This window comes from Nicotiana tomentosiformis, chromosome 2, assembly GCF_000390325.3.
Source record: "Nicotiana tomentosiformis chromosome 2, ASM39032v3, whole genome shotgun sequence".
NCBI classification, from domain to species: domain Eukaryota; kingdom Viridiplantae; phylum Streptophyta; class Magnoliopsida; order Solanales; family Solanaceae; genus Nicotiana; species Nicotiana tomentosiformis.
Genome location: NC_090813.1, coordinates 52,394,141 through 52,421,365, shown reverse-complemented (window position 1 = coordinate 52,421,365; position 27,225 = coordinate 52,394,141). Strand labels below are relative to the sequence as shown.

Below are 27,225 nucleotides of genomic sequence, written 5' to 3'. Positions count from 1 at the left end.
TTAAAATACCTATCCTTGTTGAGCATTCTCATTCATTTTATTATTGTTGAAATTCTTGTACACATTATAGTTGAGCCATGGGCTATTTGTTGTAGAAACATTAGTGTTGTTGACTTTGTGGCAAGTTGTGACATATGGGCACTTATGGTGCGAGTTGTGATTGTGTTACAATATTGATATGCATACAGTGGTATAAGGCTAGGGGTTGATACGCATGCGGTGAGATAAGGTGGACTTGATACGCATGTTGCTAATAGGGGAACTATTTGAAGCCACGCAGTGAGATAAGGTGGGCTAAAACGCGTGTAGCTATTTAGGGAAAAATAATTTTCAAAACTAAATATAAGGCTCACGTGATCATATAAAGAAAGATTGTGATTGAAATTGTGAAATGTGAATACATGACGGTACCTCAGTTGTGATTTTCATTGTACATTCTATGTTGGAACTACTTGTTGATTTGAATGGTCATTGTTCTTCCTTCAATCATTCATCCGTATTTTGATTGTGTTTAGTTATTCGTTGTTATCTTGGTGTTGGAACGATTGTGGTTTCTTGTATGAGTCATGCATTCTACGTGATTTGTTATGTTGTTTTAACATGCCAATATGTGCCTCTGTTATAACTTGGTGAATTGATTATCAATATGAATTTAATTGCGTAGAGCCACTATATCATATTCTGTTGAGTTATTGGTAATATAATGGTTTAAATAAAAGAATTATTAACATATTTTATTCAATGTGCCTCTTAAGATAGAACTCGTTATCTCACTCGGTGCCTTATTATTCTAAATGGTTATCGCACTTTTACTATAATTGGGTTCTCAAATTATACTCATCACCCTATTAGAAGTTTCTCTTACTTAAAATTGTTATCATGTTTTTCTTTAACAAGTTCTATATTTAATTTGTTAATTTAATTAATGTTTTGCTTTGTTTAAAAATGATACTTTTACTCAATTTTATTGATTTCTAAACTAAACTCATCTGATACTCTATTTCGTATAAATTGTATATTATTTTACTTTACTTGATTTCTAAAATAAATTTATTATTTCACTTAACACCTTACTTTATTCAAGATTGTTATTATATTCTATGGTGTTTAAATATATCTCTCATTCAACTAAATTGATATTTGTCACGGTTGCAAAGTACATAGTAGCACGTGGGCTTTACAGTGCGAAGGTGATTGTTATTGTGGGCACGAGGTGTCGTATGTATAAGATTTAGAAATTGTAGTTCATGACTTGTGGTTTATGAGGTGTGGTGCCTTGGGGTAATTTTTGTTGTAAGTCCATGCGTTGGGAGCGATTTGATTATTTGAGTTGTCATCCGTTTTTTTCTTATTTGAGTTCACTTACATCTCATCGGTGTTCTAATTATGTTGTTTCTTTATTACTCGTTTACTACTTGCTGTCATTTGTGTTTTTATTACTTGATTGTTGGTTGTAAATCAATAATCTTTTCGCTGTTAGTTTTATATTGATGTTCTTTCCATTGTTAGCTTATATATATCTTGAACAGGTTTCTATATCTAGTAGGTGTCTTGACCTGGCCACATCACTACTCTACCGAGGTTAGGCTTGATATTTACTGGGTACCGTTGTGGTGTACTCATGCTACGCTTCTGCACATTTTTGTGCAGATCTAGGTATTCTGATCGTGTTGTTGAGAGTTGCGTCTGCGCGGCGGGAGACTTCACGGGATACCTGCTTGACGTTTGCAGGCCTCAGAGTCATCATCTTACTTCATTATGCTACTGTTAAATTGTAATTTATAACAGTATTGTGTTTAGAAATTCTAGTACGTTTCAGTAGTCCTTATGACTCCGTACTACCGGTTTTGGGAAATGTATAAATATTGTCCACTTGCGGCTATGTATGTCATTTAGTGATTTATGATTAATGATTAAATAGTTTAATTCTATTATTAAATCAGCATGTGTTAGGCTTATCTTATCTTAAAGATTAGGTGCCATAAGGGCATTCTAAGATGGGAAATTGGGGTCGTGGCAGTTGAGGATTTGAGAAGTTTAAGGCATAAAGCTTTGATATTTTTTTAAATAGTTGAACAAGCAGGACTATCAATTAAATTAGAACTTCATCAGTCTAGCAAACAGGTATCTATCTAATCCAATTCAACGTGCTTATTACATTGAACAGGAATTGTAATTATCATCTATAACTTATAATTATTAGGCCAATGAATGGAGGCAAAATAATTTGCTAATGATTGGTGATTTTATGGAACTAGACGTGATGTATTAGATTTAAAATGAGAAAGACACTTATAGCCTGTTTGGCCAAGCTTCTCAAGCCAAAAGTGTTATTTTTTTTCAAAAGCACTTTTTTTTTTCTAACTTGAGGTGTTTGGCCAAGCTTTTTTTGGAAAAACAAAAGTGCTATTGGGAAGAAGTAGAAGTAGTTTCTAAGAAGCATAAAAAAGTAGCTTCTTCCCAAAAGCAGAAGCAGAAGCAGTTTTGACTTTTTTTTCTTACCAAAAATATCCTTAATAAAATATAGTATATACCAAAATAACCGTTAAACCTAATACTTAGGATATTAATGTATAAATATTTCTTATTATTTTTAGGATAGCTTTCTAATATATAGTGACTTTAGGGGTGAATGCTTTTATATTTGTTGAATGATTTTTAATATATTTAACTTATATTAAAAGAATTAAGTACTTTAAAATTTTATTTTTATATTTTACTTAAATAAAATAAAAAAATTTAATTATTGCCTGTAATAACAAATTTTTAAGATTATTTACTTACTTATAATATTAACTATTAAGTAAATCTATTTATGTCCTTATTCGTAATTTGATACTGAAAAGTACTTTCTGAAAAACTTGGTCAAACACAAATTATTGCTCAAAAGTGTTTTTCAGAGTGATTAGCCAAACACAAACTACTTCTCTCCAAAAGTACTTTTTAAAAAAAAAACACTTTTGAAAAAAATACTGCTCAAAATAAGCTGATTTCTCCAGCTTGGCCAAACATGCTATTAATTATATAGGAAAAATATTTTTGTTTACTAGTAAAACGGTACAGTTGAATTTATACGTGGTTTCTAGATAAGTGAATTAATTTAATCCTGAAATAAATAAATAATTGAAGAATTACGCAATACTTAGCCTTAAGATATAAACGAAACAACAAAAGAAACAATTTCGGGAACAAGGTTTCCAGCCACAACAACAAAAGGATCGAGAAATAAGACGATAAGATTAGATTGAGCTTTGTATAAAATATACTATAAGTTTGCCAGAAAATTGATGTCTTTTACAATGACAACTGAGCTCATTATTTATAACTATGAAGAAGGTCCTAGGGTCGTGCCCTTCTTTAATGTCAATTATGAGGGGGCATTGATGAAGATGTAATGGTGAACTTAAATGCCAAATTCCTTATAACGGGTAACTGCTCTTAATGCTATGAATATTCTCTATTGAATGCTACCGGGAGAAAAGTATTTATCACATCTTTATGAGCATTATTCTTCCCGATGACAAACGAAACAGTTGTCTTCAGTCTTCAGTCACCCCCTGTCTTGGGTTCCACGTGTCCCTTTCTCGGACGGCCATGTGTCATAATATATTTTACCTAATACATATAGTCTCCCTACTTTCCGATGATATAACTTTGTGTTATCGGAAAGTTGGCAAAAACACTCTTTTGGTGGGAATTACTATAATTCCCTCTGAAGGATTCTGTCAGTTGATTAGACGCATGTCTCTCCGCATCTAATGCCCCAAACACTCATCTTCCCATGATTCAGCACATCTTTTGCCTATTATCGAGGTAATCTTGGCCATGAATTTAGCCGCCAAAACTTTTACTTATACGTATCAACTTCCACCCTTATACTTCATAACTTTTCAAACTTCCTCCATCTAACTTGCAATATTGTTTCTTCGTCTTTTTTTCTAATTCTCTTCAAACGAAAGACAATTTCTCTCCTACAATGGCTTCTTCCTCAAAACATACCGGTTCCTCAAAAAGCAAAAACAAAGCCGAGGACTTTACTCCTCCAACAGTGGGCTCCATCATCCCTAGAAGTCTTATTACCACAAAATACTTCGAAAAGAAATTCCTACTGCTAATTCTCGTACATGGGCCGTTAGTAGGTATCATTCTTCCATACGTCCTTCTAGCATTCCTGTTGTGAAGGAAGACTATTACTGCCATGACTTAGAAATTATCACTCATGATCTATCAGAGTGAGTCACCCTTCCCAAGGAGGGTTTTACATATGTTTACACGTATCCCTTTACTTTGGGTGCGTTTTCTTTGAGCGGAGAGCTTGACTTCGTGATTGCAGAGTTTTGCCTCCGTTATCAGGTGTGTTTGGCATAAGTAAGTTCTTCTGTGTGGAGGACGGTTGCTTGCCTTCGGCGTTTGTGCCAGGAAATTGGAGATGAGCTAACCTTAGCTCACATGATGAATCTTTATTCTCCCAAAATCCTCCACGGGGGAATGATAAACCTCTGCAAGCGTGGTCACCATGCTTTATTGTATAGCATGGATGATGACAACGGCCGTGGGTGGATGGAACGATTCATTGCAATTGCCGTCGACAATATCATTTCGGCAATGACTTCACCTTTCCGGCCGCTTGGAACCGCACTCGTAAGCTCTTTCTTTAGTATTTCCTTTTACTAAAAAACATTTTAATGGTCGTATTGATCCTCTATCCTTCATTTGTTTTAGCAACTCGATGGGTCCCACCGGTGATTGAAGGTTTGGACCGGTGGGTACAAAAAATCTTGGACATTACGATGCCCGAGACTCGCTTGTGGAAAGAATTAGCCCCTAAATACGGGTGGAAGGCCAAGAAACATGGTAATTCAAACTCATCGTGTTTCAATTTTTCATGTAAAGAACTTGATTGATCTCTTCTAACCTGTCTATGAAATTAAGTCTACCTGCGGGCTCTAATACTGTTCTCGAGGAGGATGTCTTGGCTGAACCTGGTGATACATCGAGGTTGCTTCAGGAGGCGCTTACTCGAACAAGTGGCTCTGGGCCTGCTTCGAGAGCAAATGCTTCTTTTCGGAGTCCCTGGCTGGAAGACAAACAACCAAAGAGAAGATGCTCCTCTGCAGTCGGGTAAACGAATAAAAGAGCGAGGACCGATGTCCCCGAGTCATCTCTGGTAGCGATGGTGACTGGCCCTCCTTCCGGGCCGGTCATAGACACTGTGATGATCGATAATGATGAAGAAGTGAGTGATGAGTGAGTTTGTCTACATAGAAGATGAAGATCATCATCATCTCAGTAGGACGCTCAACCTGTTGAGAGAGTTACACCAACCAAGGACGATACCTCGACACTTTGGAGAGAATTTGATTTAGTAGATAATGTCAACTCCCATTTTTGGGCCTCAACTATTGTGTCTGGTACTGCAGAGCTGAGTACCGGACCCTTGCCGTATTTGGTTGTCTAGCATCCAACAACTAGCACTGTAGTTGACGCAACTGCTTCTCACTCTTCAACTCTATCAGCTTCATCTCCATCTTCACCAACACCAGCAACTGCTACATCACTTCTATCTTCATCCATTCTTCTACCAGCAATTGCTAAACCACCTCCACCAGCCGCGTCTGACCATGAAGAAGGTGTTCCTCTTCCACAGTCCCCAGTTCATGGGAATTTAGGGCAAAATTATGCTGCCCCTTCTGAAGATCCACAAAGGAGGAAGAATGTTACTCTTTCGGTCTCTACCGGATACAACTTGCTATCCCGGCAGTAGAGCTTGCTAATTATCTGAAGCCTTTCGCTTCAAAGAAAGACTGGGAAAAGATAAAAGCACTCTCGAGGGAGTGTTTGTTGAACAATGCTATACATAACGCCGCAACGGTACGTTCCTATATACCTTTATTACTTATTCTATTTTTGGGTGTGAACATCTCCTGAATTTTACCCTTATTACTTTGTAGGCCAACTTTCTTGCTTCCGAGGGCCTTCAGAAGTTGATTCGTGAAAAGAAGAGATTATCTCCGCACAGGATCAGCTTCTGGCAGAGCAAGAGCAACATGTCGCTCGCCTTTCGGAACTGGAAGCCAAAGCCACTAAGGCTGTTGGCCCTATGAGGGTTAGATTTGACGAAGCCAAGGCCAAATGGGTTGAAGTCCATAACGTTGTTCTTGCTGCAACTGAATGTGAGGCTGCCTCCACTGAAAGAGTGATTAACTTAAAGGTAGCCTTGAACTCCAAAATTGAAGAGCTTGCTGCTGTGGGAAAGAAACACGCCCAGCTGGAAGAGAAGTACAGAAAAACTATCGAGCATAATAGGCTCTTTAGTTCAATTGTTCGCGACCTTGATGTCAGCCTCAAATCTGCTAGGTCCACCCGGGAAAACCTTCTACCGAGGTAACCCAACTCTAAAAGAACTCAAGCGTCAAGCGTCTTACCTCATTGTTGAAAAACCTTATGTCATGTACAGCATGAGGAGAAAAACCTTGGAAGAGGCCAAAAGCTGGTATCATTAATTTTGATGCCAAAATTGCTAAGGCCCGCGAGCTTGAGTTAGCTGCTAAAAGTGGACTCCCATCGAGGTTTGATGCACCTGATCCTTCTGGTTCCGATTCCAAGTTTTCGAGAACTGAAGAAGAATCGGAGGATGATGATGCCGGAGGCCAAACTGATGAAAATGTTGAGCCGTCGGTGGATCCTTCTACTTCTTCTGGGGGCGCAAACACTTATCTTCCTCCTGGTTCCGAAGACAATGCAGTTTAGCTTTTCTTTTCTTTTTCCAATTCTCGTATCTATGCCATTTTGTCATGTTTTTGTAAATAAAAATATCTTTTGCTCAAATATTGTTTGAGTCTTCTCATCGTTAGAATATTCATGCAAGCCTTTAATCTTTGCATTTTCTGTAAGAATTTTGCGCAGACTTTTTTGTGTCTTATTATGTGAAACTTTTGGGTGTATTCTCCCCGAAAGCAATTTTGGCTCCGGGCATCAGCCCTTTTCCGTGAGGACTTTAATAAATATTTGCACAAATTTACTTTTTGCGTCCTTTTCGTATGCAGCTTCGGGTGTATTTTTTCCTGATAGCATTTTTGATTCCGGGCATAAATTCTTCCGGAATCAACCCTTTAACGTGGGGGTTTTTATAAGAGAGGGCCCTCTTATGTTTACGGTGCTCTTGAAGAGGATGTCTCATGTTCATTACGGTACTAGCATTTGAAATACTTGTTTAGCTTTCAAATGAATATGTTAATTCATTGTTCATACAAGAAACAAGATAAAAATATAAGGATTTCATTTTATTCCTTCTATTTTCAAAAAATACATAAGCATTTGCTATTTTGAAAAGAAATTGCCATTACTTGTGGCTAACTTGTACAACTTGTTTCTATGGGGCTTTTCGCGCAGTCCCCGGTCCCAATGATGTAATTATATAGCCGGTTTTTCGTTCCCGCTCGACATGGCAGTCATTGTTGTCGTATCCTCATATCATCCCCCCCTTCCCCTAGTGTTCAAATGCGAAGAATGCGAATTGAAACACTGGAAGTCTTGTATCTTTGAAGATTCCACTAATATATTGCTAGATAATCCTAAACTTGGTAAGACACTTTACTTCCCTTTAGAAATTTATGTTACCGAGTGAAGGACTATCTAACAACCTTCTAGTGGTTTGTGCTCGTGTATGATCAGATAACATTTGCTCAAAAGCAAACTTAACTTCCCAGTGGGAATTTGCTATAGAGCAAAAGATTATCTAACCATCCCCAAGTGGATCTCTACTTGTGTGCCTTGTTATTAAAGGTCTTATTGATGTTGTCTTCGTAGTATGCTTTCTGTTCCTGCTTCATTAAAAAACTTGCCAGAAAAACCCAACTGGGATAAAAACGGAACGAAGGGAAAAAGAGTGCAACACATACTTTCTGATCGGATAATTTTCATCAGCAATAATATCTTTTGAGGTGTGCCACGTTCCAATTGCTCGGCAACTTCTCTTCATTTTGGTTTTCCAACTCATATGAACCTTTTTCGGTGATAGCTGAAATTCGGTAGGGGCCTTCCCACGTTGGACCTAGCTTCCCCGCATTGAGCTCCCGGGTATTGTGAGTTATTTTCCTTAGGAGCAAGTCACCTACTTTGAAATAACGGAGGTTGGTTCTTCGATTATAATACCGCTCCATTCTATGCTTTTGAGCTACCATTCTTACATATGTCAATTCCCTGCGGTCATCGAGCAGTTCCAAATTGACAAACATTGCTTCATTGTTCGATTCTTCTTCTGCATGTAAGTATCTCAAGGTCGGTTCCCCTACTTCCACCGGGATTAAAGCTTCTGCACCGTATACGAAGGAAAAAGGGGTTTCCCCTGTGCTCGACTTGTCCGTAGTTCGGAATGCCCATAGAACTACGGGTAATTCCTCGGGCAAATTTCCTTTAGCCGCTTCCAACCTTTTCTTGAGGCTTTGAATAATTACTTTGTTCGTCGACTCGGCTTGACCATTTTCACTCGGATGATAAGGGGAAGATGTGATCCTCTTATTTTTCAAATCTTGGAGGAACTTTGTAACTTTTGCGCCGATAAATTGTGGCCCATTGTCGCGTGCTATCTCTTTTGGTATTCCGAACCTCCAAATTATATTTTTCTACAAAAAAATCCACCACTTCACGTTCTCTGATTTTCTGATAAGGACCTGCTTCCACCCACTTAGAAAAATAGTCAGTTAAAATTAAAAGAAATCTTACCTTTCCGGGAGCTGGTGGTAATGGTCCGACGATGTCCATTTCCTATTTCATAAACAGGCACGAAGATAGGATCGAATGTAAGGATTCTGCTGGTTGATGCACCAGTGGCGCATAGCGTTAACACTTATCACATTTTTGCATGAAGTCCTTGGCGTCTTGTTCCATGCGGGGCCAGTAATATCCTGCCCTTACCAAATTCAACACCAAGAAATCTGTGCCCGAGTGGTTGCCGCATATCCCTTAGTGAACCTCTCTCATGACATAGTTAGCTTCGGATGCTCCTAAGCATCGGGCCAGCGGGCCTTGAAAAGATTTTCTATACACTTGGCCTCCCTTGAAGTTATATCGCGCTGCTTTGGCGCGCAGCGCCCTGGATATTTTGGGGTCTTCAGGTAGCTTCCCGTATTCGAGATAATCGATAATTTCATTCCTCTAGTCCCAGACAAGACTAGTTGAATTTACCTCGTAGTAACCATCTGTATCCAGGACTGAGTTCATCAGTTGTACTACTGACCCGGACTCCGATCCATTTGTTTCTATTGATGATCCTAGGTTTGCCAATGCGTCTGCTTCTACGTTTTCTTCCCTTGGGATATGAGTAATTGACCACTCTCGGAATCGCTCCAGCAGAGCTTGAACTTTTACCATGTATTGTTGCATGCACTCATCTTTGGTCTCGAATATCCCGTAGACCTGATTTACCACTAGCTGTGAGTCGCATTTGATTTCGATGACCTCGGAGTCAAGTCCCCAGGACAACTCGAGTCCTGCAATCAAAGTTTCATACTCTACTTCATTGTTAGTTAAATGGACTATCCTGATGGCTTGCCTCAGGGTTTCCCCCGAAGGCGTGATTAAGACTATATCGAGCTCGGACCCGTTCACGTTGGAAGATCCGTCCGTAAATAAGGTCCAAACCCCTGATGTCAATTCTAATAGCATCATTTCTTCCTTGGCTGCCTGAGGCAATAATCCTAAACTGAAATCGGCCACGAAGTCAGCCAATACTTGTGACTTAATTACAGTCCTCGGCTTATATTCTATGTCGAACTCACTCATTTCGACGGCCCATTCGGCCAATCTACCCGAGAGCTCGGCTTTATGGAGTATGTTCCGCAAAGGGAAAGTAGACATCACGACTATCGGGTGGCATTGGAAATAGGGCCTCAGCTTTCGAGCGGCAACTATGAGAGTGAAGGCCAGTTTTTTCAAATGTGGGTAACGAGTTTATGCTCCCTTTAAAACTTTACTAACATAATAAATGGGAGATTGCGTACCTTCGTCTTCTCGGACTAAAATCGCACTTACCGCAACTTCCGTGACCGCGAGGTAAACCAGCAACGTTTCCCCTTCTTTTGGTTTTGAAAGAAATAGAGGGCTTGACAAGTACTTCTTTAAATCCCTCAAATCCTTCTAGCACTCCGGGGTCCATTCGAAATTATTTTTCTTCTTGAGTAGTGCGAAGAAATGATGACACTTTTCTGATGATCGGGAAATGAATCTGCTCAAAGCTGCAAATCTCCCCGTAAGCCTATAGACTTCCTTCATGCTTGTAAGTTGGTCTGGGATATCCTCTATGGCTTTGATCTTATCGGGGTTTACTTCAATCCCCATTTATGATACTAGAAATCCCAAAAACTTACCAGAGCTGACCCCGAACGTGCATTTCTCGTGATTAAGCTTCATATTATGCTTCCTTAGGATGTCGAAAGTCTCTTGCAGATGTTTAACATGATCACCTACATTTGAAGACTTAACGAGCGTATTGTCTATATAAACTTCCATAGTTTTTCCTATTTGATTTTCAAACATCTTGTTCACGAGCCGTTGATAAGTGGCTCCGGTGTTTTTCAACCTGAAGGGCATCACATTGTAACAATATATACCAAAATTCGTTATAAACGAAGTTTTTTTCTTGATCTTCCGGGTTCATCTTAATTTGGTTGTACCCGGAATAAGCATTGAGGAAACTCATTAACTCGTGCCCGACCGTGGCATTAATCATTTGATCGATGTTTGGCAATAGGAACGAGTCTTTCGGGCACACATTATTAAGATCTTTATAATCTACGCACATGCGAAACTTATTATTCTTTTTTGGAACTACTACTACATTAGCTAGCCAGTCTGGATATCTTATCTCTCGGATCGAGACGATATTAAGTAAGCGGGTTACCTCTTCTTTGACGAATTTATTCCTGGCTTCGGCGATTGAGCGCTTCTTTTGTCTTATCGGAGGTACGTTAGGATCTAAGCTTAACTTGTGTACGGCTACCTCTATCGGGATACCTGTCATGTCCTCATGCTACCATGCAAAACAAACAACATTAGATTTAAGGAATTTAATGAAGTCGGACCTGAGTTCCAAGGTGGAATTTCCTTTCTAGGAATTCCCCAAATAATGCCACTTGCTCCAGCTCTTTCACTGTGGACTTCATCGCACCGGTCTCTTCTGAAGCTTGGAAATATCTCGGCACCTGATTATCTTTTAACGTATGGCTAACTTTATCTAGTTCAGGAGTATGTGCAGGGTCCTGTAATTGCTATGCCACATGTTTCTTTCCTTTGCTACTGGAGACCGAAATTGCATTTATCTCCCGTGCTGCCGGTTGGTCACCCCTTATCTGCTTAATTCCCTCAGGTGTTGGAAACTTCAGCAATTGATGGTATGTTGATGGTACATCTTTCATTTTGTGCAACCATGGCCTTCCTAGAATGATGTTGTATCCCATATCACCATTTACCACTTCGAAAAGAGTTATTTTCGTTACTCCTTCAGTGTTTGTGAGCAATAAAATTTCTCCCCGAGTTGTCACACTTGCGAGGTTGAATCCGACGAGGATCTTTGTGGCCGGAATAATGCTTTCGGTGAGTTTAGCTTGCTCCAATACTCTCCATTGTATGATATTAGCCGAACTCCCTGGATCCACTAAAACACATTTAATCTTAAAATCTGGCACATTTAAAGAAATTACCAACATGTCGTTGTGTGGTAGTAGCAATCCGTCTGCGTCCTCCTCCGTAAAAGTGATATCGTCTTCCCGAAGCCTTTTGCTATGCGTTATTGATACTTTTGTCTTCTTTGCTGCTGAAAAGGTGACCCCGTTAATCTCGTTCCCTCTGAAGATCATGTTGAATATTTGACGCGGGGGATCTTCTCTCGCTTTCAAGGGTTCCACGTTGTCTCAGTTACTACCATAATTGTTCTTAGCTCAGTCACTCAAAAATTCTCTGAGGTGACCATTCTTTAGTAATGTTGCCACTTCTTCCTGGAGAAGTCGACAATCCCCTGTCCGGTGGCCATTCGTCTCGTGGTATTCACACCACAAGTTGGGATCCCTCTGGTTAGAATAATATATCATCAATCTTGGGAATCGTGCTCCTTTGATATTTTTTATGTCCGATACCAATTCCACTATACTGATGTTGAAGTTGTATTCAGATAATTTGGGGTAGGAAAGATCCCGCGATCCTGCCACTTCTTTATCCTGCAGTGATCGATTATTCCGACCACAATCGGTCCTCCTGTCGATCGTGAACCTGTCCACTATCCGGAAACCTCTGATGTGGCCTTCGATTCGTTCGTAAGGCAAAAACCGGCCCCTCGAAGTCCGCCTGCCCGCGTCATAATAATCCTTTGATTTTTCCTTATTCTTTTCTCGTCCTTTGGTTGACAATGGAAAACCAACCTAATCATCTTCGATCCTTATTTTTGATTCTTACCGGTTGTGGACGTCCGCCCAGGTTGTTGCTTGAAACTCGAGTAGGCTCTCTTTCAATTATCGGGAAGCGTCTGAACTTCTCGGATTCAATTCTTTGGTGAACGCCTCAGCCGCCCATTCATCTAGGACAGCCGGGAGCAACATTCTCTCCTTCTGGAATCGGGTAACGAACTCTCGTAGCAGCTCGAACTCTTCTTGCGCTATCCTGAATATGTCGGCCTTTCGGGCATGTACTTTTCTTGCCCCGGCATGAGCCTTGATGAAAGAATCCGCAAGCATTTCGAAGGAATCTATGGAATGCCCGAGTAACAGTGAATATCATGTCAAGGTCCCCCTCGTGAAGGTTTCTCCAAATTTCTTCAACAGCACAGATTCAATTTCGTGAGGAGCTAAATCAATCCCCTTTATCGTTGCCGTATAGGTGGTAATATGCTCTTGGAGGTCTGAAGTTCCATCATACTTTGGCATTTCAGGCATTTTGAATCGCTTCGGGATTAACTCTGGTGTCGCACTTGGCTTGTGCGGCAATTGAGTATACTTATTCGAGTCCGGGTCTTTTCGTACTGGTAGCGCTCCCGGGATCCGGTCCATACGGGCGTTTACTTTCCTCATGAACCGTAAAAGTTCATTCTTGAAAGAATCATTCTCGTTGTTAAGACTGGATCTGTTCCTCCTGCCCCATCGGAGCCAATTTCACCCCTGGGAGTGTTATTGTCGATCCCGCAATGTTTGATTCATGGAAATTCCGAGAGGGATCGGATCTCGTCTGTTTGCATTATTGAAAGCTCCCGATAGCGATTGCTTCAACTTTATCCTGTCGCCTAAGGTGGTCTAGAATAATAGCTTGTTGCTCTTGCAAGACCCTTACCGTGTCGACGACATGCTCCTCATCAGCATCATCAGGAGTGGTCGCCCGAACATGTCGAGGATACTGTTTGTCATGCGTTGGTGTAGCGTCACTCCCTTCATTATGGGTGTCGCTGATTGAGTTCTCGGAATGAGGTTGATCCCCTAGAATCTCGGGGTTGTGCATGTCGTTAACAGTGTTGTCTGCCATTTCTTATGATTTTTTCTAAGATAAAAATGATCAAAACATGTTAGTAAAAAAGGCAAGGATCAATTTAATTACGCGGCTATCTAGGCCCCACGGTGGAGGTCAAACTATTTACCCGTAAAATGGTACAGTTGAATTTATATGTGATTTCTAGATAAGTAAATTAATTTGATCCTGAAATAAATAAATAATTGAAGAATTACGCAATACTTAGCCTTAAGATATAGACGAAACAGCAGAAGCAATAATTCCGGGAACAAGGTTTCCGTGCACAACAAAAAAAGGATCGAGAAATAAGACGATAAGATTGGATTGAGCTTTGTATAAAATATACTATAAGTTTGCCAGAAAATTCATGTCCTTTACAATGACAACTGAGGTCACTATTCATAGCTGTGAAGAAGGTCATAGGGTCGTGCCCTTCTTTAATGTCAATTATGAGGGGCATTGATGAAGATGTAACGGTGAACCTAAATGCTAAATTCCTTGTAACGGGTAACTGCTCTTGATGCTATGAATATTCGCTATTGAATGCTACCGGGAGAAGAGCATTTATCACATCTTTATAAGCATTATTCTTCCCGGTGACAAACGAAGCAGTTATTTTCGGTCTTCAATCATCACTCTGTCTTGGGTTCCACGTGTCCCTTTCTCGGACGGCCACGTGTCATAATATATTTTACCCAATACAATTTTGGTGATACAATTTTGGTTTATGCTTCTTTTCTTTCGATGCCTAATGATTAAGCAGTGATAGTTAAATTGGGATTAGAAATAAAAGTTAGATTTTGAGTAAGGGATTAGTATGTAAATGTGCAAACGTTCAGAACTGATCAATTTTTCTAATCTTTCTTTCCGCATACGTTATGATTATTATCTGGGACATGAATTTTGCTATATTAAATTGGTATATTAAACATTGAGTTTAGATTGAGATATTGGAATATGTATTTACCTTTAAGAATACGATATTTGAGGTGTAGAATATTTAGATTTAGCCTTAAGCTTAAAATTGAGGGAGATTGAGATTTGACACCGAAATTGAAATTTGACTCCGACTATCATAATTGACATTATTTATCAATACTTTTCGATAGATTGAGGTCATTGAAGGTCGTTTGATTGGTGTTCTAGACATTGCAAGGTTGGGGAACTTCCCGTTAAGAAGGTAAGTGAGACTTTAAGCTTTGATATTTGCTTTTTCAAGACCCGTTTTGAAAATGTTCTTTGTCTACCCGATCCATGTGTTAGGACAAGCGTGCTCTTGGCAAAATCGATGGTCTTTGACTAGCCGCAAATATATTACTTTATAAAAATTACAAAAATACTAAAAAATATCTTATAAGTTATTTGATAGTATGATAGGGCTCTGAGTCATAAGGTTGGATTTGATGATTTGATACGGCTGTGAGCCATGATGTTGGGGCATTGTGTATACCTTTGTACATTACTCGGGCATTGTGTATGCTTCTTGATATATTTGGGGAATTGTGTATGATTCGGTGAGCATTGTGTATATGCTTCATTGTATATTTGAGGCATTGTGGTGCCGTTGTAGACTCGTAGAGGTGTTGGTTAATTTCTTTCACTGCAGTTATGACAAGTCCTTAATGTGTACTGTATTAAAATATGTGTACGCTTACTGGTTAATTCTAATTAACTCTGTTGATACGCATATATTGCGTGGTTGTATAATTTTTTGTGTTTATTATATTGTTCTTGTTGTGGTGTATTTGTATTTTTAAATACTTGTTCCAGAGGTATTCAAAGTAGCGGATCGAGGATCTTACTGGATTATATTCACGTATAACTTACTCCTTACCTGCATATTCATGCAGATATTGTTATTGATGACGAAGCTAATGGCCGAAGAGTTCGCTAGAAGTGATCTCGTGCTGAGGTAAGCCGTCACATTATTCGTGGAGGTTGCCGACATAGTCATTCTCATTTATTTCTTTTGGTGTTTGTGCACCTATTATTAAACTTGTGTAACTCTCTTTAGATTGATCCATGGTGTAGTGTGGGATTTGGGGTACAATGTTATTTGCTTAGTTTTGTGATTGGACTTTCATAATTAAATAAAAGAATTACTCAAAAATATTAATTCATCTTATTAAACGTCGTGAACGAATGCTTAAATGTATGAGAAATTGGTTTTCTTAGCGGATAGTATTAGTTGGGTGCCAGTCATGTTTAGGGGATAGTTTGGGACGTGACACGTCATCTTCTGTCCACATAGATATTGAAAATATCCAACTGCATATAACTCTATTCACTAACAACGTACAGTTGTGTATATATTCTCATTTTTTTGTAAAACTGATTTTAAATGGATTAACTATTTTAATTTGAAGATGTAGGAGAGATACGGATAATATTCCACTATGCGCGAAAAAAGAAAAGAATGCATGAGTTAATTTGTGAAGACAGACTCCTCTATACTGGTGTAATTTGAATTTAGATGCAGGAGAGTTACCGAATTACGCATACGCTTGTAAACCCAAAGGAAAAAAGAGACATTTTCATAAGTATCTATTAAATCTTTGATATTTATTGTTTCATTTAACTTATATACAGTGAGGGCATAGAGATTCTTTACACTATAAGAATTTTAGTTTGCAATAGCACACTAATTATTATTTTTGTCATATAAGAAATAATATTTAGAAATTTTTTATCTACAATTACCTAGTAAGGCTGTTTTCAGCTGATTGTGTCTGCATTCAAATTGACCATTGCAGATAATTGTAATCACAGCATATTAATCAGCAATTGCCTTCACTTTCTCAATTAGACCAGCAACATCTTGGATAGTGTCAATGTTTTGAGCTCCTCCTTCTCCAACTGAGACTCCAAACATCTCTTCTAGAGGCATCATTATTTTGACCTATTTAATTGTGGACCAAAGGAAAAGGCATTGAATGTAGTAGAAATATTTAACTTAAATAAACTATCAGCGTAAAAAATTTATATTGTTAGCGTACTTTAACTTGTAATGATAGGTTGTCTATTTTGTTATCCAAGTTATCATATCAAACTTGTGGTTATAATAGTTACTCCTTTATTGTAAGAATAACGTAATTTTATAATATAAAATAATTATACACGTTAATGTACAAAAGTTTAAACTTTAAACAAAAAACTTACGGTGTCAAGAAATTCAGCACCCAAATCGGCAAACTTGGTCTGGGAGTGATAGTGCTCACATCAACCGATAGCTGCTTGGCAATTGTGTGTTGGACAATTTCACATGTTTCAGTTTGAGCCTGCGGAAATTATTCGTCCAACTTACCCTTTATTGGAAACTATTTGATAAGTTACTACAAATATAATTGTGAAATAACACGCATCCCGTGCTCAAGTAGGGTCCGTGGTAAGGGTGCACTTAAGAGAATGTGATGTAGGCAATCTACCCTAATACAAGTATCAGTAGTTGATTCTACAGTTCGAATCCGTGACCTATAACGGAGACAAATTTACTGTTGCTCCAAGGCTCCCCTTCGTGAAGTAGCTAAGTAGGAAAGAATTAACCCAAATAGCCGTACACCTAATCTTTTAAACTAAAAATAGCCGACATGTATATAATATATGCATAATTTATATATAATGTGTGCATAAATATGTATAATCTGGCTGAAAAAAGTAAATAGTGAATCTAACAAGTTATTTATGTAACAATCCCAACAAATGCAATGGCCTACAACTGAGCATGAAATTTGGGTTTTGAAGCCATAAGAGAATTGGGCTGATCTTGTTGATATCCTCGGACCTCGATACATTAATGTTGCGTACAAGTGTAAGCCCATCTGCTTTTGAACCAAACTGCAAATAAGGAGAAAAAAGAAAGACACATTTGTGTGCATCTATTTTTTTAAGAAATTTCAAAAAATGCAATTCCTAAATTTTCTTTTAATGTACTCCAATTTCAAAAGAAAATTAAAAAAAAAAAAGGAGGCAAGGGATAGGAGGGGGGAAAAAAAAGAACAGAGTAATAAATGTAGGTGCATTTACCATTTTGAAGAGATTGATTTTTAGCGCTACAAAAGCCTATTCCTAATGCCTATTGACATATCAATCAATATTAGTAGGGGTCCTCTTGCCTAATGGTGCTAGCCCTTTAATGGACAATAATAGCCAAATCAAAGTATTGCGGCCTGTTCAAATTTGTTTAACTTTAAAATGCATATAAAATATAACAATTAAAGTGAATGAGGTTAACTATTTTGCCACTAAAAGAATTGGAAACCATATAATGCGCTCGATTAAACTAAAATAATGAAAAATTATCTGACATGTAAATTCTGTTATAAGAAAAATCAAATTATGGTGGATGTCTACTCTTCCTCTATGATCTTCTCAAATGCTTAATGACATATTCAATGACATATTTTTCTTCACTTTTCATGCCTATATAAAAGTCTTGTAATAGATAGAAAAATACACACAATTGAAGAAGAAAATCTCTTCCTTCTCTCTATCTCTATTTCTTGTTCATGTTTTACTAAATTGCTTTTATTTCATAATAACATGTCTTGTTCATGTTTTACTAAGTTGCTTTTATTTTATAACACGTTATCAGCACGAATTGCTCATTTCATAATCTTCTATGTCAAGACTATGTAAGTTATAAGCAGGCAATGAGATCAAGTACAATGAAAAATGTCTTGGATGATAATACAAAGATAAGTTTTACATCCATCTAAACCCATTCATATTTTTATATCTTTGCATTAACTTTATGTGCAGTGTTTAGTAAAAATATTTTTTTCAATTGTATCCAGTGAAATAAAGAACTGGAAAGGTATGTCTTTATTTGCTACATCTCTTATAGGACAAAGATAATATTCTAACGTATATATATGTTCTGACCTTTTACATACTATGATAGATAATTATTAAGGTAATTTAGTAATAATATTTTTACCATCACATGATGTATTTCATTGAAAGCAAAATTATCAAATATGTAGGCGATTTTACAGTACCTTACAAATTTGGCATTCGAATATACAATCAATATAAACTCAATATAGTTATAATTTATAATAGTCACAGTTATGCATTAAGCCTTAAATATTTTTGCTGGAAACATAATGCTCATTCCTCCGTATTAGGTTTTTTTGGTGAAATTCTTATAGTCTTTGAAATATAAGTGGTTATAGGTTATCTGCACCTTTCCCCTAATTAATTTATTAAAATGTAAAAGTGATTGTATCATTTGAAAACAAAATGGCATATATCCTAACTAGCATTTTTGTTGCAGAGGAATTGTTCAAGATTGAAATAGTTATATATGTCTTCTTGAAAGTTAATTTACTTATGCCTATAATTATGAAGTAATAATATTTTAAAGGCTCGAGTGCGAGTCCTAGTGAATTTTGGCCCATTATGCCAAAGTTTGAGGGTAAGACAATGGGTTCAAGTCCCAACGCACTATTGTTGATGAAAAGATGTTGGATTCAAGTTCCAACGCATTATGGCCTAGCATGCCTTTATATGGGTAAGGCATTGGGTTTGAGTCCTAATGCACCATATTGATAATAATAATAATAACTAAAGAAAAAAATAATATAATTTTCATGAAAAAGCATGAAACTTGTCCCACTTGATTTGCTCCATTCTTGAAGTGAATGTGATAGCAGTGCATGATAAGTCTAAATAAAAACAAGTGGTTGACCAATGAATGTGGGCATGCGAAAGGCCAAAATAATAATAGTTATCACTATGATAATTATAAAAAGGGAGAAATTCTTTGAAGAGAATGTGACTTGTGATAAATATTGAGATTGCATACTCATTCCTGAAAGTGAATGTGAAAATATATATATATATATATATATGATAAAGATTATGCATAATAATGTACTTGTGCATAGTTGGATAAATACTACAACTCACCTCTAAGGGAGGTTTGAGACAAAGAAAGATAATGAATATTATTGTGTAGTTATATAAATATATCATTGGTCGCATGCATATGATATGCCAAAATATATTTTGTCATGCCTTATGAAAGTTATTAAAAGTAAAATTAAAGCAAAAAAAAATATTTTGCTTGTGATGATTTTGAACATTACAATTATTATGATATGATTCTCTTTGTGAAGGAGACATTCATTATATGGATGGTGTGACAAAAGATCTTGTAGTATAAAAACAGTTAAGAGTTCTGAAAGAACTAATTTGTTACTACCCGGATGAATGAAATTGTTCATAACATTAATATTGTAGTAAGTCTCAAAAGAAATATTTTGATTTACAAATATATTAGCCAAAGTGGTTGGCATATTGAGACTATAAATGAAAAGAAGATTGAATATCTTTATATTACTATAATCATACCGGGTAAATATGAAAGGTTACCTGACTTTTCTTTTATTTGTACTACACAAGTATAAGCATGATGATGCAATCACAAGCCACAAGTAAACTAGAGGTTTACTGAAATAAATATTAGTTGGCATGACCGGTTGACCATCTCGGTTCAATTATGATGTGAAAAAATTAATTGAGAATTACATTGGCATATATTGAAGAAATATAAGATTCTTCAAGAATTCTCTTGTGCTGCTTATTCTCATAATATACCAGTTAAGGTTAGGGATTGAATCCCTTGATTTCTGGAACAAATAAAAGGTGATAAATATATGGGCTCAGTCACCTTCCATGTGGACTGTTTACTATTATATGATTTTCATAGATGCATCTATTTTATGGTCACATGTGCATTTGTTATCAACTTGTAGTTTGGCTTTTGCAAGATTGATTGCTCAAATTATTAGAGCACAGTTCCAGAATATAAATTATGATGATTTATCTTGATAATACTGGTTTAAATCCAAGTTGGTTTAATAGAAATTGTATGCCTCCAATTATATCTAAACCATTGGTTATGAGAACAAAATTGCCAAAATAAAATTTGGTATTTGATGTATTATTTAATATACAACAACACTTGTAAGCATCTAGCCAAGTTATGATAAGTTCTCCCTATCACAATCGGTTCAGGGTCAGGAACCAAATAATTTCCATCTAGAAATATGAATGTGCTATATAATTTAATTGTTCTACCACAGTGCACAAAGATAGATCCCCAAATAAGGCTAGGGATATGTGTTGGTGATCCCAACAATAGGGGAGAAAATGGGCAGCTGAAAAAGTAATGCATGTAATGAATTATTATGAGTACATCGAGATCCTCGTACGAAAAAATGTGAACTTGAAGTTCAAGTGATAATTCATTTGTAAAATATTGCCGGGCGTATTTGCTGACCCAAAGCTAAATGTCATATTCAGCTGCTAATGCTCCAAATAAAATAAAGTCCATAATGAATAGAGTCCATGGCATGCATAAAGCATAATAGACTAATCGGTTCCAAAGATAAAACTCCTTGAAGAAGGAGATGAGCAAATGTTCAAGATGGTCATAATAAGGAGGCAAGTGCTCTAGAAGAGCACCACGACATAACACTTCATAAGACCTCATGGGAGAGGCTCAGGTACCTGAAAATAATAAGATAAAGAGATCTCAATAAGTTATGTCTTTATTGAATAATAGTAGAACCGATATAAAATGATCGTCGACGATATTGTTAATATAATGTAGCGCTAAATATTATTAATATTGACGAGGATCTTGAGCTCAAATCTGTCATGAAATTTGGACAGATAAATAATTGGCCAAATGAAAAATACGCAATGAAAATTGATTTCACATGAAAAATATGAAGTTGGACGGATAGTCCCAACACCTTAAAGTATAAAGCTAGTTGAGGTATAAATGTGTTCTTGTGTGAAAAAAAAAAAGAAGATCAAGTCGATAGACATAAAGACGACTTGTGTCACAAGAAGATTTATAAATATCCTGGCATTGATTATATAGAGACATGTTCTCCTATGGTGGATGTCGCCATTTCAGGTTTTAATCTGGCAATTCAAGAAAAATGTGATATGCGTATAATGGAAATCATTGAAGGATTTAAATTGTTCTGAAGCATATTAAAGTTTTCAAGTAATTTATTAAATAAAGTTTCAAAAATTCTTATACGGATTGAAACAATTAGGGCACATGTGGTATAATCGCCTGAGTGAGTACCTGTTGAAAGAAGGGTACAAGAATGATTCAATTTGTCCTTGTGTCTTTATAAAAAGATGTGGATCTAAATTTGTTATAATCACCGTGTATGTTGATGATTTAAATATTATTGGAACTCCTAGGGAGCTTCCTAAAGCAGTAGAGCTTCCTAAAGTAGTAGACTATCTAAAGAGAGAATTTGTAATAAAATCTTGGAAAGATAAAATTTTGTCTTGGTCTACAAATTTAGTATATGAAAGATGAAATTTTTGTCCATCAATCAACATTCACTAAAATGATTTTAAAGCGATTTTATATGGATAAAACACATCCATTCCGACCTCATGAAAATAATGAAAAGCTTCTTGGTCCCGACGTACCATATCTTAGTGCAATTGGTGCACTAATGTATCTTTCTAACATTACAAGGTCTGACATAACTTTTTCAGTTAATGTCTTAACAAGATATAGCTCTGCTCCTACAAGGAGACATTGGAATGGAATCAAACACATATTGCAGTATCTAAAAGGGACTATCGGTATGGGATTATTTTATGAAAATGATTGCAGTCCTGATCTTGTTGGTTATGCCGATACTGGGTATTTATATGACCCACAAAAAGTTCGATCTCAAATAGGCTATGTGTTTACATATAGAGGCACTGCCATATCTTGGAGATCGACTAAGCAATCAATCGTGACTACTTCATCTAATCATGATGAGATAATTGCTATTCATGAAGCAAGGCGAGAATGTGTATGGTTGAGGTCTATAATACACCTTATTCGAGACAAATATGGTTTGAAGTGTGACAAACCACCCACAATTTTGTATGAAGACAATGCAACATGCATATCCCAGTTGAAGGGGGGATTCATAAAATGGGATAGGACAAAGCACATTTTACCAAAGTTATTTTTTACACATGATCTTCAAAAGAATGATGATATCAATGTGCAACAGATCCGTTCAAGTGATAATATGGCTGATTTGTTCACCAAATCTCTACCGACGTCAACCTTCAAGAAACTAGTATACTTCCTTACAAGGTTTTGTCCCACTGGGTTTTTCTTGCAAGGTTTTTAATGAGGCAACCAAAAGGCGTATTTCTAAATATGTGTACTCTTTTTCTCTCACTAGGATTTTTTTTCCCCATAGGGCTTTTTTTCTAATAAGGTTTTAACGAGGTACATTATCTATGGACATCCAAGGGGGAGTGTTATAAGAAAAATCAAATTATGGTGGATGTCTATTCTTCTTCCATGATCTTCTCAAATGCTTAATGACATATTCAATGACATATTTTTCTTCACTTTTCATGCCTATATAAAGGCCTTGTAATAGATAGGAAAATACACACAATTGAAGAAGAAAATCTCTTCCTTCTCTCTATCTCTATTTCTTGTTCATGTTTTACTAAATTGCTTTTATTTCATAACAATATGTCTTGTTCATGTTTTACTAAGTTGCTTTTATTTTATAACAAATTTCATATTTTAAAACTTTGGACAAGGACTGCAATTGTCCAAAATCAAACATTGACAAGGATTTCGGTGCGACTTCCAGTCCCCTGTCCCCTCGTTAAAATCTCAAGCAATTATATTACTGAGTATACAAGTGAAAAAACTAATTAGTATATGGAAATTAAAGTAAATCAGCCAAGTGCAGTGTATGAGTTTATATAGGTCGGGTTGGTTCGAATTTTTTAATTATAAAACTAAACCAATGTTGTCGGATTTTTAAATTTATAAATAAAACCTAACCAAACCAACAAAGTCGGGTTTTTCAATCTCGGTTTTTCTCGGATTTTCGGGTTTTTTCTGGTAAAGTCTTCATAACATAAAATATGTAACTTGTGCTCCAACTATTTCTTAAGTCCTAATAAAATACAACTATATAATGTGTTTTCCATGAAACTAACACAATAATATGAGATAAGTCATCGCATTATACTAAAATATTCAATAACAAAGATAAAATAATAAAATTACATAAAATAAATATTGCTAATTAATAAATCATAATAAAAATTAACATAATCTAAAAATACTATATAGGTCATGTTAAAATAAATATAGCTAATAAGTACTAATATTAATTACATAACTAAGCACTAAAGAAAAAGATAAACTAAGTTATGCATTTTCATTATAAACCAATGTAAAACTAAAATAATTATCCAACACTTTCGTCATTCCTAGTATTGAATTGAATTTCTTTTGTTAACATTAGTATTGATTTGAACTTTGTTTGAGTTACTACATTTATAGGCTATAAAAAAAATTTACCATTTAAGAATGTTAAGTCTAAACTTGAAATAATACGTTAAAAGATAAAACAATGAAAAAACTTAAGAAATATTTATAAATTATATTATAATAAATATTTATATGTATTAATTATTTTTAAAAATTATATAAATGTACTATGGGGTTGGTTTGGTTTCGGTTTGACTATTTTTAGTTAAAACCAAACCAAACCAAACCAATTATGGTCAGGTTTTATTTTTCAATACCAAATCAAATCATACCAAACCACATCAGATTTTTTTTTTGATTTGACTCGAATTATCGGTTTGGTGCGGTTTATCGATTTTTTTTGTACACCTCTATTTGCAGTGTACAAATTAGTCATTAATATCTTCCTTCTTGTTGTCCTTGTGTTTAACAAAAGAACTGCAAAGAGATTCATTCACCATCTAATAAGATTACTCCATCCTTCCATTTTAATTTCTTTTAGTTATTTTTTATACATATTAAGAAATATACATTGTCGTATTAATTAATAATGAAATTGATCATATTTACCGTAACTTGTTAATCGAAAATATAACGAATACTCTTAGGATCTTTACTTCAATGATAACTTTGAAAAAAGAAGTTAATTCCTTCTTGATATCTAAAACAATCAAAGATTGTGGACCACAAAAAAGCGAAAAGTTAATTAAAGTGGGGATCGGAACCAAAGTGTGGTTCTTTTGGACTCAAGCAACACAAATAGGTTTAAAAAATAATTGGGCACCATTTTATATATAGCGCGGTTATTCACCACGCTATACCTTAACGACAGTTTTGTCCGTTAAGGTATAGCGCGGTGAATAATCGCGCTATATTTGAACTTAAAATGGGCGGGAGGTATAGCACGCATATATAAGGTGCTATACTATAACACCTTATATATGCGCTATACCTATATAAAAATCTGTGTCATCTCGCGAACCAGCAGACCCCCAAACCAAAAAATCAGTCTCGCCTCCATTTTTAAAGAAAAAAACTCAGTGGAGCCCACTCGTCCTTCAAAAAGTATAACTTCTCGGTATTGTAGCAAGCTTACACCGGATCTAAAGCGTTATCGCGTAGTGGATTGCTCGTTTCGGCCCCTAAATTATCAAATCATCACCTTTCAAAAAATTATAATTCGAGGTATTCCGACTTACCTTTTGTTAAAATTCATATATAAAAATGCGTATTAGTTATTTTTTACTGTGATCTATGTTTTTTCGTGATTGTTTTATGATTTAATTAATTTGTTATTTTTTTATCCGGATTAGATTATTGTTGGAGTAAAAAATTAGTAAAATAGATAAATTATTATTTTATGAATAATTAATGTTATTAGTTGTTATAAAAAATATTTATTAGTTACATTTTACTGTGGTATATATTTTTTCGTGATTGTTTTGTGAATAAATTAATTTGTTATTTTTTATCCGAATTAGATTATTTAAGTGCTAAAAGATTAGTAAAATTGATAAATTATTATTTTATGAATAATTAATGTAATTTAGATTTTATTGTTGTACATATATTAATATGTGACTTTATTGTTGTTTAGTGCCCCTTTAGGATTATGTTGTACCCGTAATTATAATCTAGTACCCTTTAGCATAGTAAAATATAGTGCCATTTAGCATAGTATCTTTGTAGTTATTGAAATTAATCATTTAATTATCTGTTAACCCCAAAAATATTTAGAAAAAAATGATAGTTCAAACACAAACTCTCTCGAATGTTAGTTAACAAATGTAAGAAAATAACATAAAAAACAACAATATTTGTCAAACTAAGTATTTTTATATTAATACTTATTAATTAAATCATGTATAATTATAAAATAAGAAACAAACATATAAAATAAGAAACAAACATAGAAAGTAATAAACTAGTATATAAAGTAATAAACTAACATACAAAATAATAAACTAAGACATAAAATAATAAACAAACATATAAAATAATAATAAAATATATAAAATAATAAACTAACGTATAAAATAATAAACTAACGTATAGAATAATTAACTAACATATAAAATAATAAACTAATATATAAAATAATAACCTAACATATAAAATAATAAATTAACATATAAAATAATAATGAAAATGTATCAACTTAGGTAATAATATAGTAAAAATATAGATTAAATATTAATATAAAAGATATTGCAATATATTTAAAGACGTTAAGCAATCAAAAGGAAAAATACTTTAATTAATATTGTTCAATTTACACACATCGTCATGTAGGTTACTCATGTTCATCCCGGACATGCATCTCGAGAGCTACTGTTGCTACAGGGCAACCATAGGTCTTCATACATCTGGGATGGACAGTGTTTATCCTAGACATTCTGCCCCAGACGTATAGTCGATATGTGGGAGTTCATTAGGGACCACCCACTCCATCCCCGTATAGTTAGACACCTTCAGGATACGGGTTTCTACAGGATCATAGAGATCGGCTGGTTGCAGTTCGACCGGGCATTGATCACGGCTATGATAGAGCAGTGGCGACCGGAGACGCACATGTTTCATCTACCCATCGGTGAGGTTGCCATCACGCTTGAGGACATAGAGGTTCTCTTCGGGTTGTCGGTTGATGGATTACATGTAGCTTACCTGCATGCTCTTAGAGACTATATGGCAGTGCATTACCTGCATATGTTGCAGCGACTCACCGGTTTTCAGCCAGCGGAGGAGACTGCATTGAGTGAGGCGAGTCGATTGCAATTGACGCCCGTCCGGCAGCATCAGGATGATATCGACTATGCGGAGATTACGGATGTTTCACCGACGGAGGATATCGACCGGCACACGAGATTGTTGTTGCTACTGATGTTTGGTGGTGTACTGTTCCCGAACACTTCGAAAAACCTAGTCAGCTTGAGATTTCTACATCATCTGGAGTGGCTAGATGATTTACCTGGTTACAGCTGGATGCAGCTGTTCTAGGTTACCTGTATAGGCAGATGTGTCGGGGGTGCATGGCACCTAGAGAGACGTTGCTAGATTTTTACCGCTACTGCAAGTGAAAACATAGTCAATTTTTTTCAGGATTATAACATACATAGTAAAAAAATACCTTAAATTTTACGTCCACAATATATATTAGGTTTGAGCCTGGGAGCGGTTCCTGCAGCTCCACCCACCTCTACCACCGATGGCTCCGGATGAACCACCTCTACCGTTTCTCCCTTTTGCTTGGAGGTGGGTTGATAGGCGAGGCTACGGACACGAGTTCGAGGCTCGACATCATCTCCCCTGTTACAGGGATTTGTTGGATTTGCTTGAAGGCGCGCAGGTACATGTATACTTAAGTTTACTTGGCCTGGCTTTATATCTGTTGCGTTTACTGACGATTCTTGTGT

The 27,225-nt window shown here is 36.0% G+C and overlaps 2 protein-coding genes across 2 annotated transcripts; one reads left to right on the top strand and one right to left on the bottom strand.

The window, feature by feature from the left end:
- Positions 1–11,267: 11,267 nt before the first annotated feature.
- Positions 11,268–11,855, bottom strand: LOC138904805 (uncharacterized). The gene has a single exon (XM_070193308.1). The coding sequence runs from the start codon at positions 11,853–11,855 to the stop codon at positions 11,268–11,270; it is 588 nt and encodes a 195-aa protein (XP_070049409.1).
- Positions 11,856–26,230: 14,375 nt separating this feature from the next.
- Positions 26,231–26,809, top strand: LOC138904804 (serine/threonine-protein phosphatase 7 long form homolog). The gene has a single exon (XM_070193307.1). The coding sequence runs from the start codon at positions 26,231–26,233 to the stop codon at positions 26,807–26,809; it is 579 nt and encodes a 192-aa protein (XP_070049408.1).
- Positions 26,810–27,225: the final 416 nt, after the last annotated feature.